This window comes from Miscanthus floridulus, chromosome 19, assembly GCF_019320115.1.
Source record: "Miscanthus floridulus cultivar M001 chromosome 19, ASM1932011v1, whole genome shotgun sequence".
In the NCBI taxonomy this organism is placed as follows: domain Eukaryota; kingdom Viridiplantae; phylum Streptophyta; class Magnoliopsida; order Poales; family Poaceae; genus Miscanthus; species Miscanthus floridulus.
In genome coordinates this window covers 48,671,968-48,693,943 of record NC_089598.1, presented here as the reverse complement: position 1 = coordinate 48,693,943, position 21,976 = coordinate 48,671,968, and the positions used below count along the sequence as shown (strand labels likewise).

Genomic DNA, 21,976 nt, shown 5'->3' with positions numbered 1-21,976 from the left:
TATAGTCAGTGAAATTTAAGATAGTTTGACTTGGTACTATGCTAGAATTGTATTTTTCCTTTGGACATATGTACTGCAACACACAAAACAAATATATATTATTTTGGAACTATTTTCGGTACAAACTTACTTACCGGATCTTTGAATATTCAAACACAACCCGTATAACCATAATGTGCCATTGTTGACTTTGAACAAAAGAAACATTTTTTTACCGACTTAGTAATTTGGAAGTATTAATATGTCACATGTTATTGATATGAAAGTGCTTCAAAATATGAATCCCCGTGGATCAAATTTCTGATATATACGTTATCAGTTTTAAATCTTGATTGACAATGGTACTTTGGCAGCTATGGCGCTACGAAATTCCAAGCTCTAACCTCGGAAACCCAATTGTTAAATTTACAATCCCATTAAGGCCCTGTTTGGTTTCTATAAGTCAGGTAACTTATTAAGTCAGGTGACTGAAAACCAGTGACTTATAAGTCATGTCTGTTTGGTTGTAGATGACTTATAAGCTTATACCTGTTAAGTGAAATGTGTGGGCCCCACGTGGAAAAGGGTGGCTTATAAGTTTTAAGCAGGGGTGAAACAACTTATTTCTTATAAGCAGGGGTAACTTATAAGTTGATGGTGTTTGACAAAATCAGTCACTTATTTTACTTTTTAACTTATAAATAGATGACTTATTTAGAACCAAACGTGCCATAAAACACCGTAGGATAGCAAACCCAGAACGGAAGGAGACAGATTTGACCGGTCAACGCTCACCACAAATTGTAATTAAACAGTTCCCGAAGGCGCAGCAGCAAACCAAGAACGAAAGTTTTTAACGCCTAAAATTAACTCACCTGCGTACAGTACACCCTAGCCTACGTGGTCCCCGCGTATATATTCTGATCACTGTATTAGAGCATCTCCAACGACTTTTCATATCCATTCTAAACGTAAGGAATAAAGATTTTAATAAAAAACTACTCTCCAATAGCTTCTTTAAACAATTATTTAAATATAGCCATCTTCTATTTCGGATTTTTTTGCTAACTAAAAATAGAAGATAATAATGACTCTATAGAGTACGCATGAGATATAGAAGAACCATCGGAGAACGAAAAGATATAAAAAATGATTTTTATATAAATGACTTTTCAAATAGAGTGAGATTTAAAAAAAAGGTGTGGAGATGGTCTTAGTACCTTTTTTCACCGACACCCGTGGTAAATCCTTGGGCCGACCGGGGCCGTCCGATCACCCGACCAGTCGCATCCAGCGGCCCCGCCGCGCGCGCACCAGCTCCTCAACGCCCCCAATTAATTCGGTTGCCCCGTGGTGTGGCAGCAGCGGCAGCAGTAGTACTACTGCTTCCACTCCAGTCCAGTCCCAGCTCAGAGCTCTCAGCGGTGGCGGCCGGCGACCGGCGAGCTCCTCCGGCATTTGAGTCCCGTGGAGTGGAGCGCTGAACCACGCGGCGCACCTGCATTTACCGCTCCGCGGTTGCCTTCGTCTTCTCCGCGTGATCTGGTAAGAGCGTCCGGCTGCTTCCTCTCTCTCTGTTTCCCGTAGCAGAATTCGTGGTGGTGGTGGAGGTGGGGGTCGGGGGGCGTCGCTGGAGGATGGGATCTGGCTACCTGGGCACTAATGCGGTGGTACGGCTCCGGATGGTGTGGGTTTTAGGCGGTTTTGTTGGGCATTAGGAGGTGGGTTTGATGCCTGACTGGGGGATCTGCTTCCGATTGGGTTCTGGCGTAAGGATTTGATCCGGTAAAGGAAAGGTGATAGCGACATGTTCAGATTGCGTTCTTTTGGGCGCTCTCTTGCTTGGTCAAATGTGGTCAAATACTTCAGTTTTGCGAGTTCACATGGGTTTTTTGTGTGGGATTTTGGGGGGTTTTACCAGAGTTGTTTGCTGGGGTTTAACTGAAATCCTAGATGCGTAACCCCACTAAACTTTAGGTCTCTATCATTATTTCATACTGCCAATGATTGGGGATTTTAGTGTTAGTGGGATCATTATCTGTGTGTTTAGTGTCAGTAGGGTCATTAGCCGTGTTTGATTGTACTTGTGATGCTAATTTGGGGATGAGTTAGTTAGCATAGGGAGCATGAATGCCACTCTCATTGTCTTGCTCCCTATACGTGGTGGATTTAATGCCTACTTTAGACCAACATGATTATTGCATCACTTTTGTTTGATAAAAGCTTGGAATCATCAAGTTTGGAAATGCATTTTCTGTTCTAGTAGTACTAACTGGTAAGCTATAATTTTCAGAAGTAATGTTTCTTCCTTACAGGTTGCTCTGGTCAGTGATGGCCGGTGACATTACATGCGGATCCTTGCTGCAAAAATTGCAGGTATGTTCGCATTTTGTTGTCCACAAATAGCAAGCAATTCTATGGTTTCTTGCTTGATACAGTGTGGCTGATGATGGCTTGCTTCTACTTCTACTGTAGTTGATATGGGATGAAGTTGGCGAGATTGAGGAGGACCGTGACAAGGTTCTTTATCAGCTGGACCAGGAATGCCTTGATGTTTACAAGAGGAAAGTTGACCAAGCAACTAACTCTAGGGATCTCCTGATCCAGGCGCTGGATGACTCAAAGATAGAACTTGCTAGGCTTCTTTCTGCTCTTGGAGAAAAAGCTATTGCAAGAACCGTAAGTGATTATATGCCTATGCTAGGAAAATTCATAGCTTCATTTCTGTCTTCCGTAACTCTGACCCCAATAGCATGCTTTGCAAGAGCAGTCAACTAATACCAGTATATCTTTATGCATGATTTAGTGTGTTATTCATGGCATGTTATACTTAGTGGAACTAGCTGCCTTCTTATATAGCCCTATTTTACTTATAGATTTTGTCATCACATTGTATGCTTCTTTTTGGCGTTTGGCGTCTACTTATGAAACTAGCTGCATTACATTTTTTTGCCCCTGAATGCCTTGTGCAGCAGATTTAATGTTCTAGCTCAGAAATCATATGGAGCCTTACTCCAAGTGTTTAGATTTGAATCTATTTGCTTTACTGCTGGGCATACAATTGAGAATATTCAATCCATGCAGCCTGAGAAGACAACAGGAACAATCAAGCAGCAGCTTGCTTCTATAGCGCCAACACTTGAGCAGTTGACTAAACAGAAAAATGAAAGAAAAAGAGAGTTTGTTAATGTACAATCACAAATTGATCAAATATGTGGTGAAATCGCTGGCACCATAGAGGTGGGTGAGCAGGTGACAACACCCCAAGTCAATGAGGATGATTTGACACTTGAGAGGCTTGTGGATTTTCGGTCTCAGCTCCAGGAGCTTGAGAAAGAGAAGGTATTTTTCTATCTTTTGCCTTTTTATTGGTTATGACGTTATGGCGCTTCATACTTGGCCATTGCTTTAGTATTGGTTTCTTATTCATGAAAATAATTTGGTTTGCAGAGTAATAGGTTGGAGAAGGTTCTTGAATATGTGAGCATGGTACATGATCTTTGTACCGTCTTGGGGATGGATTTTCTCAGCACAGTGACTGAAGTTCATCCCAGTTTAGATGACTCTGTTGGCGACAACTGTAAGAGCATTAGTAATGATACATTGTCAAAACTTGACAAGACGGTAGCTACACTTCATGAAGATAAGAAGTTGCGTCTAAGCAAGGTAAATGCACATCTCCTAGTCTATAAATGTGAATTGCACTCTCTGCTTACGTGCACGATCTTACCATTGGCTTACATTCACAGCTTCAAGAACTCGCTGGTCAGCTCTATGATCTTTGGGATCTCATGGATGCCCCCAAGGAAGAAAGGCGCATGTTTGATCATGTTACCTGCAACAGATCAGCATCTGTGGATGAAGTCACAGCACCGGGATCTCTTGCTCTAGATTTAATTGAACAAGTGAGTCTTAGTAATAATTTTTTGGTGCCATCACCTGATATGAACTATTCCTTTGGCCTGCTTGACATTTACTTCTCCATTTATTCAGGCTGAGGTTGAGGTTCAAAGGTTAGACCAGCTGAAATACAGCAAGATGAAAGAAATAGCTTTCAAGAAGCAAACTGAGCTGGAAGATATCTACGCTGGTGCTCATATAGTAATAGACACAGCTGCTGCTCATGAGAAAATATTGGCGCTGATCGAGGCAGGTAACATAGAACCATCAGAACTAATTGCAGATATGGATGCCCAGATAGCAAAAGCAAAGGAAGAAGCATTGAGTAGAAAAGACATTCTTGACAAAGTAGAAAGATGGATGTCTGCGTGCGAAGAAGAGAGCTGGCTTGAAGATTATAACCGGGTATGACAATAATTGGTTCGGCGAGTCAAAATTACTGCTGCATGTATCCTGTGATCATTTATGTGATAATACCAAAGCTGTGCTGGCTGTGGAGTAGCTTTTAACCACAAAATTAAAATGCCTTCAGCAGGATGACAACAGGTATAACTCTACCCGAGGTGCCCACCTGAATCTGAAGCGTGCAGAAAAAGCTCGTATTCTTGTTAACAAGATTCCAGGTATCAGTTCAAATTATAGCATGAATGCCCTTTACTTTAGCTTTGAAGAAGTTTGTGCCGTGAAAATTTTCTTTTATGTACAATGGACTTGAAAGGATGGAATATACCCAAAGACTTAGCCTTAGATAGGAATGCTTGGAAGACAGCTATTCACGTGCCTGAACCTTGATTGCTTCTGTTGGGTTTCAACTCTAGCCTACCCCAACTTGTTTGGGACTTAAAGGCTTTGTTGTTGTTGTTGTTGTTGTATGTACAATGGACTTGTATCTTGATCTGATAGGTATGCTTTATGTTCCATTGATTGCTGATGTAAAATGTCTTCTTTCATCCTAGCACTTGTTGAAACTCTGGTGGCAAAGACCAGGGCATGGGAGGAGAACCGTGGTCTGTCCTTTATGTATGATGGTGTACCTCTTCTAGCTATGTTGGATGAGTATGTTATGCTCAGGCAGGAAAGGGAAGAAGAGAAGAAAAGAATGCGGGTTAGTGTGATATGCTCTTTAAATCTAGAAGCTATTATCACCTGAATTCCAATTCATTTATTGTCCATTAAGTTCCGTTTGGACCTATGCTGGAGTCTGGTCATTTTTTTCTGTTGCTGATATTTGGTACTATATAGCTGCATTTTCCATTTTGCATTTGACTTCAACAATTTGGCATTTTGCTATTCTTTGAATTCAATTCCATTTTGGATGGTGGTGTTACATCTAATTATTGCTGTGGAAATGCTGACAGAGAATGCTCTGATTGTTTCAATTTGAAGTATGTGATTTTCGCCCCTTCTTTTGGGGAACATGAACTGATTCAGCACTCCTTTTTGTCTATGGTGTCCTGACATCTCAGGAACAAAAGCGCTACATTGAGCAGCAACTGAACACTGATCATGAAGGGCCATTCGGATCGCGAGTGAGTCCAAATCGGCCTGCCAGTTCGAAGAAGGCCATTGGCCCAAAGTTGAACGGCAGTGTCTCAAACGGCACTCTAAACAGAAGGCTCTCAATCAGTGGCCAACAGAACGGTGGTGGCCATGGCAGGTCTGGAGGGAAGGATAGCAAGAAAGACACCGCGAAGATAGCATCTCCTGGGAACAATGCAGCTGCAGCTGCACCTGTTGGTGTGGCAGCAACAGCCAAAGAAGACGCGGCCTCCCAAGTTTCTGTCACCGATCCGGTTCTGAGCACACCATGATCTTTAACCTAGCATCGTATATTAGATATAAGGGACCCCTTTTTCTGATGTTCTATTGTTGTGGTAATATATTGTAATGCCTTCGTAGAGTAATTATGATGCCCATCCGTCAGCTGCTTTGGCACTTATTGTGTAATTCTTGTTTTTAGTTCCGCTCGGCCTTGCTGTTTTGACTTGTCAGACGGTGTAGTATAGTCTTACTGAGATGTTTTGTCATAATCAGTGTGCTGGACGTATAAGCTGTTCTAACGTTTTTGTTGTGCCCGTCCTTGATTTTTGCACCCCTGTGAGCGTAGCTTACTTCCAATATTCTTTGGAAACTGGATTGCGCATTTCATTTCTGTAGGTACACTTAAATGATTGCTTCCACAAAGCTGCTATACTTGTAATATTTGAAGTCTTGCTACCTGTGATCTTAACTCTGAAGGAATGATGAATGAGTCGGATATTTGAATGACATAGCAGCTTGTTGAGGAAAAAAAAAGTTGTATCAATATTTTTGAAATAGATTGGGGTATGAAATTAGGCTCTGTTCGGCTGGTCTATAAGCCGTTTGTGCTGATTTGTACGGTTGATTTGTTGGAAGAGAAAAATACTATATCATGGTTGATAAGTCGGCTTATAATGGCAGCCGAACAGAGCCTTTATCTTATAACTGTAAGCTCCATCAGTCTTTTATCTTAACATCCAAGCCAGCTACATCAGCAGCTTACTGGTATATGCAATTATGATATATCTATCTATTCTATTTACGTCAACAACGGCGGGGCTACTTGTTTGGGAGGATGTTTGGGCTTTGTGCTTGTTGCGGTTGTTTAGCCCAGCCGCTGCGGAAGCGTTACTTCTTCCTCTCCCTCTAGGATGCCCCCCCCCCCCCCCCCACCCCCACGCTTGCGGACGTAAGCAATCCGACTCTACCATTATTTACCCAATTTAAATTCGAATACGAATATGGATACGGATATTGTTGAGTGCTAATACAAAACAAATATCTTGAATTCAGATTCGAATTTGAATATCTACTTGATTTTGAAGATAAATGTATCTATTTGCTTATTGATAGTTTCATAGTATAATAAAATCATTATAAATGAAGGTTAAAATATATAGCTATATACACCGGCTATATAACACCGTGGTTAAAGACAACTACGAAAAATAAAGTATTTTCATCAATATTTCAATAATTAAATATATAAAATATAAGAAACTATAGATAATATATCTTAATTACTAAATTTAAATAAATAAAACTAAATCCTAGAAGTATATAAATAAAATACTAAAATAACGTTAAATTATTTTTATTTACATAGTTAATTAGTCATAGTAATAAGATTTAGATAGTTTTAAAATAATTTGTACTTCGCGGTACGAATAATATCGTATATTGTATATTTTTATCGAATACGGATGTAGAATCATATAGAGAATAATCTTTAAAAACGAATATAGATACATCCATTTAACATTCATGATTAAATCGAATAGATGTTTCGGATGTATGGACATCCTCATCCATCCTACCTGCACGCCAGTTCCACGGCCCACGGGTCCACGGCCCTATCTACTTCGTGTAATCATGCCCGTCCCCTGCCAATGATTCGGATTTCTCTACGGACTCCGTGCTTTGACCCGTCTCGTCCCGTCACTCCACCGCCGTCCCCGTGAGCGCCCGCCCCCAACCGATCCTATCCGTCTCAGCTCCATTAAAAAATCTCTTCCTCTCCCTTCCTATTCAGGAAAAGGAGAAGGCAGCACCTCGATCGATCTTCCCCCCATTTACTCCTCCGTGCGTGCGGGCTCCCGATTCGATCGACGGCGTTTCGCAATCTCCTTTGATTCCATCGGCGGCGGCGGAGAGAGATGAGGAAGCGTGAGCGAGAGAACCCGTGCGGGATCTGTGGGCACTACCACAAGTACGAGGAGGGGGAGGTGTGCGGCGTCTGCGGGCACCGCCCACCTGCAGCGTCACCAGCTGGGGCGAGGCAGCAGGACTCGGCGTTCCCGTCCGAGATCCTCAAGGAGTTCCTCTTCCTCGGCAGCTACGACAACGCCTCCCGCTCGGAGCTCCTCAAGACCATCGGCGTCTCGCACATCCTCAATGTATGCTTATTCACACCGCACCTTACTATTACCTGCATGGATGGGTAGCCTTCTTTTTGTTTTCTTTAATTGAATGCACTCGTGCTTGATCCGGTGAGGACTGATTAGTGCTAGGGTTTGAGGCTGAGTTGAATTGATGCTGGCCCTTGTTCGTTGCTTGCTTTGGTAAGCAAATCAATGAAAGGAGTTAGTTAGTATGCATGTGCAAAGATGGAAGGTTACCTGGTTTCTTGTGGATGGGCTGAAGCTTAGTTCGGCTATGTTTAACTGGTAAGGTGCCATCTGAATGTCCAGTGGGTTAAAGTATTGGAAATAAGATGGAATAGAGGGATTTCATGGTACGATTGGGTGAGGCACAGATGGTGGATTGCATAAGCAGAAAATGATTCTATTGGAAAATAGCAAACATGGTGATAGTGATAGTATGGGCTGCATTTTTGACTTTTTGTGATACTACTTATTGGGTTGCCATCTTTTTTTGTACTAATAGTTAAGGCTGATGTTATGAATTCAGAACTGAAATGCAAGTCGGAAACATTTAATTTTTGGATGGATGCCTGGATGACTTGGTACATCTTTGTTGGTTGAGATTGCGAGATTTTGCATTGGAGCTTTTCTAGCATTTATGGAACTAGCATTGTCCTTGGGGAACTGTTCTATTCTTCTTTTTACTTGTTCCTCTTTTAGTGCGTGAACCTTGATTGCTTCTGCTGGGTTTCAACTCTAGCCTATCCCAACTTGTTTGTGACTTAAAGGCTTTGTTGTTGTTGTTGTACTTGTTCCTCTTTTACTGGTTTCCCACTGAAGGGAATATTCAGGTATTGCCATATTGGTGCGGCAGTGATGCCTCTGAACCATTTTCATAGTTTCATTGTGTGCACATGCTTGTTTGAAGAATCGCCATGGAGCCATAGAAAAGCTCGAGATGACCCTAATTAATACAAGTCGAAACATAGTGGAAGTTAAGGCTGCTCCTGGCAGAGCATCTACTGTGCTCTATCTGATGGGATAAGTCTCTGTGTTGGCTGGTCTTTGTGGGGCTGCAGCATATGGTCCAATGATGGGATAAGTCTTTGTGTTGGCTGGTCTTTGTGGGGCTGCAGCATATGGTCCTTGTGGCTGCATGGTGGTCTTGCTGCCCATCAAGGACAACATCCTTGACTGGCTAGGACAACATCTTAGCATCTAGGGCAACATCTGTTTTAGGACAACATGTTAGCATCTAGCATCTTGGCATATGCTTGGCTGGCTAGCAACCTATAAATATGTATCCCCAAACCCTCAGGTTGGCATGACATTTGTGTGAGAAATAAACCAGAAAATTGCCCCAACTCCTAGTGTCATCCTCTCTCGACGAGTAAGAATTCTTCTACCACCAAGAGTAAGAATTCAGCGACTAACAACTGATATCAGAGAGCCGTACTATCCTGTAGCCTGAGCATCTCCTGCTCATCTCTTTTCCTAGCCTCGCAACAGCCCCAGCTGGGAGCAGCAGCCGCTCCGGCCGCTCCTGCTCACTCCTCTCCCTCTGCGCTGAAGCAGCCCTCTCCCCACGCAGTAGCCCCCCGGTAGCGCGTCATGTCCGCAGGACAGTCTCAGCGCTCGGTCGCCTCGAGCACGCGGCGTCGGCAGGAGGCTGAACTTGCCGCGGCAGAGGAACGCGAGCGAGCGGCAGTAGAGACCGCTGTGGCGGCGGCAAGGGCGTCGAAGTTGGCAGCGGCGGAGCTGGCAGCAGCCAGAGCGGAGGCGGAAGCGGCGGCGGCGGCGGATGCAGCGCATGCGGCGACAGCGGAGGTCGAGGTTCTGCGCGGCAGCATCAGCAGCTCCATTTCTGCTAATGACAGCGTCGACGCGGACCTCGAGCTGCTGGGGAGGGAGGCAGCGCGAGCGCCGGCGGCGCAGTGGTCAGCCGCGCATGCCCACGAGCGCGGCGGCAGCCCAGATAGGCGCGGACGCGCCGGCGGCGCTCCTGGAGGAGGCGCGCACGGCGGTGGCGCTCCTGGAGGAGGCGCGCACGGCAACAGTGGCGGACGGGTCGATGGAGAGCGCGGCCTTCACAGGCAGCGTGGCTCTCTCTCCCCGGATCGGTATCGTGGTTACCACGGGCTCCAGGCTGTTGTCAGGGATGTCGGCCCCGGCGGTGGGTGGCCTACCCTCACTAAGATGAACTTCGTCGAGTGGGTTGCGGTGATGAGGGTAAAGCTCCAGGTGCGGCACATGTGGGAGGCAGTCCGGTGGGTCGACTACGACCAGGATCGACGGCGCTGGATGCCCTCATCGCTGCAGTCCCGTCCGAGATGCAGTTCTCGCTTACCAACAAGCGGACTGCCAAGGAGGCTTGGGACGCCATTGCTGCGGCACGCATCGGCAGCGACCGCGCCCGCAAGTCCACACTGCAGGCACTTCGCAAGGAGTGGGAGAACCTGGCCTTCAAGCCAGGTGAGGATGTTGATGACTTTGCTCTCCGTCTCAACACTCTGTTGCAGAAGATGGTGCAGTTCGGCGATGACACCTACGGCGAGGAGAGAGCTGTCGAAAAGCTCTTCCGCTGCGTCCCCAAGAAGTACAAGCAGATGGCTCGCTCGCTCGAGTCTCTGCTGAATCTCTCCACGATGTCGATCGAGGAGGCGATAGGTCGCTTCAAGGTCGTCGACAGCGATGAGCCACAGTCTCTCTCGGGGCCCATCACCACTGGCGGGAAGCTCCTTCTCACTCGGGAGCAGTGGGTTGCCTGCCAAGGTAACCGGAAGAAGGGGGAGCCTTCTTCCGCGACTGGCGGCCGCAAGCGTGGCAAGCCACGCAAGGCGCGCATGCCGGGGCGCGAGGACGTGCCGAGGGTGATGCCTGCGGAGGCGCCCAGGGCGGCGCCGCCGGAAGCACAAGCCGGCACGAGACGACACCTGCCGCAACTGCAGCTAGCTTGGCCATTGGGCCAAGGACTGTCGACAGCCACGACGCGGCTAGGCCCATGTCGCACAGGCGGAGGAGGAGGAGCCGGCTCTGTTCATGGCACATGCAAGCATCGAGCTACCTCCAGCGGCACCGGCCGCAGCGGCTCTCCTCTGCCTTGACGAGCCAAAAGCACACGCCCTCCTCGGCGACGGCTCCGGCAACGACAAGACTGACGGGTGGTGCCTCGACATCGGCGCCACCCTTCACATGACCGGTCGACGGGAGTTCTTCACCGAGCTTGACTCCAGTGTCCGAGGCTCTGTCAAGTTTGGGGATGCCTCCGGCGTGGAGATCAAGGGCGTCGGCTCTGTCACCTTCACCGCCGTGTCTGGTGAGCACAGGCTGCTCACCAGAGTCTACTACATCCCCGCGCTGAGGAACTCTATCATCAGCTTGGGACAGCTGGATGGGAACAGTTCACGCGTGGTGGTTGAGGATGGAGTCATGAGGATTTGGGATCGCCGTGATCGCCTTCTTGCCAAGGTAACCAGAAGCGCAAATCGACTCTACGTCCTTAACGTGCAGGTGGCATAACCCCTTTGTCTCGCTGCTCGTCGGGATGACGAGGCGTGGCAGTGGCACGAGCGCTTCGGGCACCTTCACTTCGAGGCCCTGAAGCGGCTCAGTGCCACGGAGATGGTGCGAGGCCTGCCGTGCCTCGACCATGTGGAGCAGCTCTGCGACGTCTGCGTGTTGACGAAGCAGAGGCGACTCCCCTTTCCCCAGCGGGCGAGCTTTCGAGGCAAGGAGAGGCTCGAGCTTGTGCACGGGGACTTGTGTGGCCCGGTGACACCGGCCACACCGGGAGGACGACGCTACTTCCTGCTGCTCGTCGACGAACTCTCCCGCTACATGTGGGTGATGGTCCTCGGTAGCAAGGGAGAGGCTGCGGACGCCATCAGGCGCGCGTAGGTTGCTGCGGAGGCGGAGTGCGGCCGCAAGCTGCGCGTGCTGCGCACCGACAACGGCGGCGAATTCACGGCGGCTGAATTCGCGTCGTACTACGTTGATAAGGGCATTCAGCGCCACTACTCCGCGCCGTAGAGCCCGCAGCAGAATGGCGTCGTCGAGCGGCGCAACCAGACGGTTGTGGGGATGGCTCAGGCCCTTCTCATGCAGAGGGGGATGCCGGCTGTCTTCTGGGGAGAGGCGGTGGTGTCGGCCGTCTACATCCTCAACTACTCGCCTACCAAGGCGCTCGACGGCAGGACGCCGTACGAGGCTTGGCATGGGCGCAAGCCGGCGGTCTCCCACTTGCGGATCTTCGGCTGCCTCGCGTTCGCCAAGGAGCTTGGCCACATCAGCAAGCTCGACGACAGGAGCACTCCGGGAGTGTTCATCGGCTGCGCGGAGGGCTCGAAGGCCTACCGCATCCTCGACCCAAAGACACAGCGTGTGCGCACGGCGCGCGACGTGTTCAACGAAGGGCGAGGATGGGCGTGGGACAAGGCTGTGGACGACGGCTTGGCTCCGACGTACGACGACTTCACTGTCGAGTACGTTCACTTCGAGGGAGCTGGGGGGGAGTAGGCAGCTCTTCTTCGACGAGCGCGTCTACCCCGGTCCCCGAGCCTCCACCGACCCCGGCGCCTGCTACTCCGACAGCACCACGCTCTCCAGCCAGGACCTTGGCTGCGATGAGTTCTTCGCCGGCTCCACCACAGCCGGCACCGCCACGCACTCCAGCACTGACAGGCACCTCTCCGGGCACGTCTACTCCAACACCAGCTCGTGTCGAGCACAGCCCGGTTGAGCTCGCTACTCCGCTCTCTCATGACGAGGAGCGCATCGACGCGTACCACGACGGCGAGCCGTTGCGGTACCGTATGATGGAGAACCTTCTTGGCGACCAGCCGGTGCTGGGACTGGTGCCTCATGACCTGGAGGCGCAGTTGCACCTTGCGTGTCACGATGGCGAGCCTCGGTCATTTGCTGGGGCTGAGAGACGCGGCATGGTGCGCCGCGGTGCAGTTGGAGATGGATGCGATTGAGAAGAACCGCACCTGGGAGCTTGCTGACCTTCCTCGGGGCCACAACGCAATCACCCTTAAGTGGGTGTACAAGCCGAAGAGGGATGAAGCCGGCGCCATCGTCAAGCACAAGGCTCGCTTGGTGGCACGAGGTTTCGTGCAGCAGGAGGGGGTTGACTTCGACGACGCCTTTGCTCCCGTGGCACAGATGGAGTCCGTGCGACTACTCCTTGTGCTAGTTGCCTAGAAGGGCTGGCGTGTTCATCACATGGACGTCAAGTCGACGTTCCTTAATGGTGACTTGAAGGAGGAGGTCTACGTGCACCAGCTGCACCAGCCGCCGGGATTTGCAATCCCCGGCAAGGAGGGCAAGGTGCTCCGCCTGTGCAAGGCCCTCTATGGCTTGCGGCAGGCATCGAGGGTGTGGAATGCCAAGTTGGATTCCACGCTAAAGGGGATGGGCTTCGAGCAAAGCCCGCACGAGGCGGCCATCTACCGACGGGGCAGTGGAGGAAATGCTCTGCTGGTGGGTGTCTACGTCGACGACTTGGTAATCACCGGCACCAAGGATGCGGAGGTGGCGGCATTCAAGGAAGAGATGAAGGCCACCTTCCTGATGAGTGACCTGGGGCTTCTCTACTTCTACCTGGGAATCGAGGTGCACCAGGATGACTCCAGGATCACGTTTTGACAGACCGCCTACGCCAAGCGCGTCGTTGAGCTAGCCGGGCTTACCGACTGCAATCCAGCTCTCAGTTCGATGGAGGAGAGGCTGAAGCTGAGCCGCGACAGCACGACGGAGGAGGTGGACGCTACGCAGTACCGGCGTCTTGTGGGGAGCCTTCGCTTCCATCGCCCACACACGGCCGGACTTGGCATTCTCCGTCGGCTACGTTAGTCGGTTCATGCAGCGACCGACGACGGAGCACCAGCATGCTGTGAAGAGGATCATCCGTTATGTTGCGGGGACTCTCGACCACGGCCTCTACTACCCTAGGTGCCCTGGGGCGGCACACTTCGTCGGGTACAGCGACAGCGACCACGCCGGCGACATCGACACCAGCAAGAGCACGAGCGGGATCCTCTTCCTCCTCGGTGCCTCGTTAGCCGGCGGTCGGTCAAGCAGCAGGTGGTGGCCCTGTCTAGCTGCGAGGCCGAGTACATAGCAACCTCCACCGCTTCGACTCAGGCGCTCTGGCTCGCTCGACTGCTTGGTGATCTCCTCGGCAGAGACACTAGAGCGGTGGAGCTCAGGATGGACAGCAAGTCCGCTCTGGCCCTGGCAAAGAACCCCGTTTTCCATGAACGGAGTAAGCACATCCGGGTGAGGTACCACTTCATCCGAGGCTGTTTGGAGGAAGGGAGCATCAAGGCAAGCTACATCAACACCAAGGACCAGCTTGCGGACCTGCTTACCAAGCCTCTTGGGAGGATCAAGTTCCTTGAGCTCTGCTCCAGGACCGGGATGGTTCAACTTTCCCACAAGACGACGCATAAGACTTAGGGGGAGAATGATGGGATAAGTCTCTGTGTTGGCTGGTTTTTGTGGGGCTGCAGCATATGGTCCTTGTGGCTGCATGGTGGTCTTGCTGTCCATCAAGGACAGCATCCTTGACTGGCTAGAACAGCATCTTAGCATCTAAGACAACATCTGTTTTAGGACAGCATGTTAGCATCTAGCATCTTGGCATATGCTTGGCTGGCTAGCAGCCTATAAATATATATCCCTAACCCCTCAGGTTGGCATGGCATCCTCTCTCGATGAGAGTAAGAATTCTTCTACTACCAAGAGTAAGAATTCAACGACTAACACTATCGATGGTGGTTAACATATTTTTATAATAGTTACAATGTGGAGCTGATTACCACAACATAGATAATGAATCTTTAATTATCTCACCACATTCTGATGTTACCTCAGTTAGTGATCCTGACTTTGATTGCAATCAAGCTTGGATTACAGGAAGCCTAAGCTGGTGTTATACTGCTAATCTGCTATGCATCCATTTCATCTACTTCAGTAATGTTGCACTTTAAATTCTCAACTTCATTTCACTATTTGCATATTTATACCATCACAGATACTAACCATGTATACCATTTCAGTATTGTTTACAGTAATACCTAAACTAAAGAAGAGTTTATTAAAAAATTAGTGGGTCAGCAACAATGTTGGTTACAGACCGACTTAGATCATTTTTTTTGTGAATATCTCATGTTGAATAAAAATGTAGCATTCAATCTGCTAAGTTTGAAGAAATAAAAGAAATTACAAATCAAAATAACCCCCAAGACATTCTAGCCTAACTAATTATGTGGTAAAAGCAAACTTTGTTGTTGAACCAAATCTTACAGCTGGGAATCAGGTTCCTTTCAAAATCATATGCAAACATGGGAAAAAGCAATTGGAAGATGGCGTACTAGAAGCTATCCCTTCCGCCTATGGGTGCAACTACACTGTTTCATCCTCTATAATAGGTCACGGAGTAGCATTAACTTGCATTGAAGCAACAGAGAAGTGGCCTAACTTATTCCGTCGAAGTACCTAGGAAAATTTTCGGTGGAAACCACCTTGGTGGTGGAATTGTGAAAGCCTCTAAAAAACATGGAATTCGTGAAAGGCTCTAAAAAAACATACTTAAAAGTAAAAAAAAAACTTGGGCCATCCACAGATGGGACTGTCCCAGAAGTTAGGACGCAAAACCATTTTAGAAAAATTCACACAAAAAGTGATCAGTTTCAGGTGCATGTGCACTAGAGGACAAAATTTCTAGTGCATATGCACCTGAAATCTGTCATTTTCTGAATTTTCCAAAACAAGTTTGCATCCCAACTTTTGCAACATGTCTCATCTATGGGTACACTATGGCTGTGCCAAATTCCGACTTTGAAGTGACCTAAATTATTCCATTGATCATACTTGGTACCATTCACCAATTGATGGTTCTGACAGTCTTTTACTCTGAATACCTGGAAAATATTCAGTGGAACTGTGAAAACCCCTTAAAAAACATACTTACAAGTTTAAAAACAAAACGAAGCTTGGCACATCCAAAGTGCTTCCATAGATGCAACATGTCATAGAAGTTAGGATGGCACTATGGATATGCCAAGTTTTGAATATTTGAAAACTTCTAAGTATGTTTTAGACTTTTAGGGTTTTCATGATTCTACTGGGTGGTTTCCGTCGAATATTTTCACAACGTACCTCTACTCAACATTACATGCACCTAGAGTCAAAAGGTATATTTGGAAGTAAGCTGATCTTCTGGCAGGGAGCTTGCTGTTGCAAGTTACAGTGACAACTGGGCACACAGTAACCAGATAACCAATGTGTCAATAGACCAATCTGGGAGGAAGTAGGTGGCTTTATATTAAGAAGAAAATAGGCTCCCATATTTGCCTTGATGATGAATTAACCTGTTTGGTCTGGGCATACTGTGTACATCCACATCCTCAACCAACTTGAGCTTCCTAGATTGCCAATATCAGAGTTTACTGATGCCTTATTGTCTAGACATTTCATATGAAACTTCACATCATGCTTGTTCTTGTCTGAATGTGAAATGGCATTGATGTCCCTTTACTTGCAGACTGTACCTTTATGCCAAAATCTTTACCGGAATTCATTCACTTATCACTGCCTTCAAGAGGATAAGACTCTGCAGTTTGATGATGCAAATCAGTTTCTAGGTACGCACACTATTCTCTTTTTCTCTGTACCTGTTGATTGTAGGTTAACCATTTCCCCGGTAAGTTCATTCATTCTATTCCTAATTAAATGCTTCGTTGAACTTCAGAGCAATGTGAGAGGGAGAAAGCACGCGTCCTAGTCCATTGCATGTCAGGGAAAAGTAGGTGTGTATGGTACATATATATATTTTTCCATCTGGGAGCTATAATCTTTCATATTACTGGCACTGATTTGACTAATGTTATCAAAACACTTTATCAGATCGGCAGCATTTGTAATAGCCTTCTTGATGAGGTCGAGAGGTTGGAGATTGGCACAATCCTTTCAGTGGGTGAAAGAGCGGAGACCACAAGTGCAACTGTCTGATGGTAACTTAATGAATTGCACATACCTTTTCTGTCATTTTTGTTCTCAGATACCTTGAAGAAAAATAGGATGATTGATGCTCAAGTAGGCTCTTATTACAAAAATAGTTATGCTTAGCTACATGAGCGTATGAATTGCACAATAAGATTGGGCCACCCCTTAGCATGCACAAATGTATGCATATCAAGGTGAAATGATACATCATCATTCGTTGCAACACAGAATTTATTGTAGTGGCTTGTTCTCATGTTAATTCTGTTTCTGCACTGGCTGACAACTGACATGTGGGTGTTTGAGGGAAAAAAAACTGACATGTCGAACCCAGCCCTGATCTGAAAATGTCAGTTAGTACCACAGTAATAAATAGCATAAAGCTTATCATGGTAAGTGCAAAGTAAGGTGAAATTAGTTCATATTTATTTAGTTTATTAAAGTATAGCAAGTAATCCTTACGACTTCTTGAGTCTACTAGGTACTGAAAGCATGGAGAGGCTACTACTACTGAGTTGAATTACTAATCTGAATGAACTCAGTAGTTTAGCTAATACAAGTTCTCACACTTAAATTCGGACCTTCTAGCCACACAAATAATAGTGCATTTACCAAGTGCTAACATTAGTGATGAACTTGCTTTCTGCAGCAGCACAGCAGCAGCTGATTGATTATGAAACGAAGATTTTTGGTTCTAATAATGTCAGCATACCAGCTCAACCTTTTCCACCAGTGGATTCGTTCCCTTCTCTTGGATTTGGTTTTCCAAAACCAGCAGGCGACATCCAAGTGCCTACCTTTAACCAGCAGGCTCCAGCATCTGTCTTTGAGCGCGTTACCCCGAACAGCTTCCCTAGTAATTTCACATTCGGAGCTGAAAGAACTAATGAGGCGAAACTTCCAGATAGCAACAATTTCGGTGTGATAAACTCGTCTGGGAGTGATAGCATGATGGACAGCTCCTACGATGGTTTTGCCTTCATCGATACACAAAAGAAATGACTCAATTGCAAATTTAGTCAGGTTTCTCAGGATGTTTTTGATTTCTGAGAAAGAAATTCAATTTTGTAATAGGATGTCGCAATATTTGCCAGTATTATTACAATTGCTGCTGTGCATTTTAACAACCATGAGTCTGCTTTTTTATGGAACTTTTCTAGTGTAATTCACGTGAACAAATTACGCTGGATAGTTTGAACAAAAAGCTACACATGTGCTTGTTAAGATGTACAGATTTGTGGGCTCAGAAACTATAAATCAAAATCCATACCAAGTTGTCATCATCAATAGGAGATTCAGATTACATATTATTGCAGTATACAGTAAGAAAACTCAATTGCTGCAAACTTCTCCAATAGTGCTGAATATAAATACAAAGGTTCATATTTGGGGATTGTTGATACAACTTGAATGCCTTGCAGAGTTGCTATTGCCTTCTGTGGATTTCCTTTTTCTTAAAAAATGTTCCTTTTGTATCGAACTGCTTAGATTTTGTTGCTCTTCCTGAGTTTTCACAAGAAAAACTCCTTCCTGTCATCCTGTGTGACCGTGTTACAGCATGGTGGCCATGTGAAAGGTTGACTTCGCACATGCATAGGGTTGGGTAATGCGTAGGGCTTAGCTGCACCCATACTTGGGAATTGAGATCGCCAGGGTCTGTAGACAATTTTCCGCTTCTTGTGGGCCTCTTGTGTCCTCTTTGAAATTTAACCTGCTTGTAATGTTTGTTCGCGCCCAAGAACATTGCAAGGGAAGCAACAGCAAGCAGCCACATGCATCCACTTCTACATTTTCATGGAGACAAAAGAAAGTATCGTGCACATAGTCCAGCACACCACATCACAGCACACCAAAGCCAGACTGAAAGAAGGGGACGTCACACCAGAGCCGATGTAGAACTCTTGATTCCCTTTATTTGTATATTTGTAAGAGTGATCTAGCCTTGACCCGGCAGCATTAGACTTATCGCCTGACATAGTCGATCGTGCACGTCTCCTTGGGCCATTCAAGCACCTTCGCTGCCTTTAGAACATCCTGACCTGCATCACTGAATCCCACATAAATACACACAAATGAGGTTCTCCATTTTATGGAAAAATTAAGGTTGGGAAGATAATCCCCTTTTCCATAGAACTTATGCTTCACCGATAGTTGGCTCGTGAGATGAAAAGACGCTAAAAATAATATCAAGAGAATGAAAATTGCAATTAAATCAGAAAGAATAGCTAGGCTGCAGTTTAGTCAAGGAACTCACAACCAGAAATACCCAAATCAAGGAATTAAATACCTGCTACCTGATGCATAGTCTTGATTGTACTGTTTGAACTCTGCCAGACTTTTCAGCTTCCTTGATGAGCTGTTCAGTTGAGTACTGCATGATGATTTGTTGTTATTAGTAAATGCTGATAAAAGATACTGCAACCAAAGGTGAAAGCTGGGAGGTTCTAGTGATTATCATCCTAACCCCCCCCCCCCCCCCCCCCCCCCCCCCCCCCCCCGCAAAAAAAAAAAAGAAAAGAAAAAGAAAAACCCAATTCTCATATTTGAAAATATCACCAACAGCCTGCATCTTTTAATGATTCTTGTAATATTTTCCTTCTCATCTTCTAGGTATGTCTGAACTGGCCTCTGGTTCAATAGGGATGCTATCTGGTCTTTATCTACCTTATTTTCTGCCTGCAGGAATCAATAAGTCTACATTCAGAAAGGATTGGTTGAAAATTAGTTGATTGTTAGACTGTATAGTACCTGAAGCTGCAGAAGTTTGGCTCCATAAAAGTTCGTATTTCATTAAGAAAGTTGTTGGCTTCATAAAAAAGTTGGCCTTGTTCTTGAAACAAGGCACGAGGAATATCAACCTCAACCAACTAAGCAAACTAAGGAGAGATTAGTGAAAAAAATTATGTACAGCTTATATGCTGCAGATTCACAACGCGCAAGGTCTATTATAGAATGCCAAAGTCCAACATTTGGCTTGCCAGCATCTCGACTTTATTACGAAAGCCACAATTCTTTCACCAGAGTTCATTCAGGCCCATGAGTACTTGATGGATTGATAAGCTTTCCAATGGATCTAGTTCCACCTCATTATCCCGTTGGCAATGTTTCGAAATCATCATGACATGTTATTGTTGTGTTATGTCGGGTGCCTATGTCACCATTTATCGGCCCTTGAGCCTTATAATCACCCTTAGGATCCTACTCTAAGTGGGAGCATGCCCCCAACCAGGTGGAGCACGCCCCAAGGGTGCCCTAGGACGTCCTCCCCTTGGCCACCTCATGCTGCTTCGCCACCGACATCGGCCATACTGTTGTATACTTTGTTGCAGTCACTTTTAGACTTGAGTTTTGTTTAAATTAATCTGTCATTGAACAATTTCGTTGCGTGTTGGTTTGTGGAACCCCATCTTATGAGCTTATTTATATTAGAAATATTTTAGATTGCATCTTCTATGTGTCTTGCTTGTGTTCTTGGTTCGCATCTAAGGATAAGCCTTCATGGCGAGATAAGTCGTTGCACGTGCAGTTGATAACTGAAAGTGCATCTAGACCCCTAAGTGGGTTTTGGCGCATTGATGACGATACAATTAAGGGTCTAATGAGATCTATTAGGTGTGGACAGGTTGTAATCATGCAAAGGAGTATGACAACACAATGAGACCCCCTAATTCAAATCATAGCGGCGTATGGATGTCTGAAGGCTTACTCTATTAATTTCTATTTTGAATTTGAGTCTAGGAAGCGCCGTACTATAAAGGAGGACACAAATGGCAAGGTTAAGGGAACCATGTGTTCTTGCAAAACATCAAAAGCCCTAGGCCAAACCAAAGCCAGAAAAGACAATTCCTATTCTTTCTGACCTCCATAGAAGTTACATGGATATATGCGGAAGTTCTGCGTTTTTATGTGGAACCTCCGCACTTAAACTGTACCGTTTGGAAAGTAGGGGAGGGGTATTTATACCTCTTCCCCTTCTTCTCCAACGGTCACCTACTGCATTTAGACACCCACTAACTCGTGGACAAGCTCTCTCTTCTCCATTGAAGGCCACCCAACCTCCACCTTGAGTTCTAAGTGATTTCCCCTTGCGAGATTGGGTTAGGGAGTGGATTAGAGAGCCAAAGAGCAAGAGCTTCAGATCTAGAGCACTTGGTTCTCCCTCTAGCTTGTGGTTTGAGTTCATTACTCTTGGAGCTTAGATTCCTTGATGGCTAGAGGTACGTTGCCCGAGAGCTCCCAATCAGTTGCGGTTGAGCACTGAAAAGTTTGTATTGCCTTTGTGAAGCTAGTGGCGGAAACCCTCAAGCTTGATCTTTATGGTTCACTTAAGAAAAGGTAGGAGTTAGAAGAGACTCCAAGCCTATGTGGCTCCCTCAACAATGATAACATAGGCAAGCCTTGGTGGCTTCGCTGAACCTTAGGGTAAATCTTGTGTCTTGCCTCTTGTTGTTGTGATTTGAGCTCATGTCTTGTATATATTGCAAAATTAGGGTTTCCACCTGTCGTGGGGTCAGAACCGCGACAAGCATTGTTGTTCGAGTCGGTGTCAGAGTACGTGTCTCCGGTGTCTCGGGTGGACTCAAGAACATAAGAATCATAGAGAGGACGCAACGGTTTATCCTGGTTCAGGTCGATCGATGCCCTACGTCCAGCAGCTGATGATCCTTATACATAAGAGCACCCGAAATCGGGGGTTACAACAGAGTGTACAGGAGGTAGAGAGAGATTTGGGGGGTTAACTCGGTGCTAATCCCGAGGTTGCCTCATCGCCGGTGGAGCCTTCCCCTTGTCGGAGAGGAGGAAGCCGACGGGTGCGGTGGAGGAGCTCTCGGTGCCCCTCTCTAGGTTGCTCTACTCTTGGTGCTGAGTAGGAGCAGATCGATGAGGAATGGAATGATCTGTCTAGGATCATCCTCCCCCCTCTAGGGTCCGACCTTATCCTTATATATCGAGATAGGTCATGTACATGGTGGTTTGGGGGGGTTCAGCCTATGGTCTACATGCGCCGGAGTCCAGGAGGGTCTTGCAGCGGCGATCTGTGGACCATGGCGGTGTCGTGAAGCTGAAGAAGTCTAGGGCGTCATCCGATTGGCTTGTTCTGACACACTGAGTGTTAGGCTGTGTTGGCTTGGACGGGCCTCCCCTAGGCACACCTTCTAGAGTCTTCTTGGTGGTGAGGGAGGTCGGCTCGAGGGGCTAACATGTGG

General features: G+C 46.8%; 2 protein-coding genes across 2 annotated transcripts; both read left to right on the top strand.

Moving 5' to 3' along the window:
- The first annotated feature begins 1,358 nt into the window (after window positions 1-1,358).
- On the top strand, window positions 1,359-5,985 carry LOC136528052 (65-kDa microtubule-associated protein 1-like). The gene is made up of 10 exons (XM_066520950.1): window positions 1,359-1,524; window positions 2,295-2,355; window positions 2,455-2,658; window positions 3,064-3,321; window positions 3,430-3,645; window positions 3,729-3,884; window positions 3,973-4,284; window positions 4,415-4,502; window positions 4,836-4,984; window positions 5,346-5,985. Exons 2-10 carry the CDS (start codon window positions 2,311-2,313, stop codon window positions 5,688-5,690), a joined length of 1,773 nt encoding a protein of 590 aa, XP_066377047.1. The 5' UTR covers window positions 1,359-1,524; window positions 2,295-2,310; the 3' UTR covers window positions 5,691-5,985.
- Window positions 5,986-7,311: 1,326 nt separating this feature from the next.
- LOC136528483 (protein-tyrosine-phosphatase IBR5-like) lies at window positions 7,312-18,052 on the top strand. The gene is made up of 5 exons (XM_066521448.1): window positions 7,312-7,796; window positions 16,312-16,411; window positions 16,519-16,576; window positions 16,674-16,780; window positions 17,419-18,052. The coding sequence occupies exons 1-5, from the start codon at window positions 7,557-7,559 to the stop codon at window positions 17,769-17,771; spliced, it is 858 nt and encodes a 285-aa protein (XP_066377545.1). The 5' UTR covers window positions 7,312-7,556; the 3' UTR covers window positions 17,772-18,052.
- The last annotated feature ends 3,924 nt before the right edge of the window (window positions 18,053-21,976 follow it).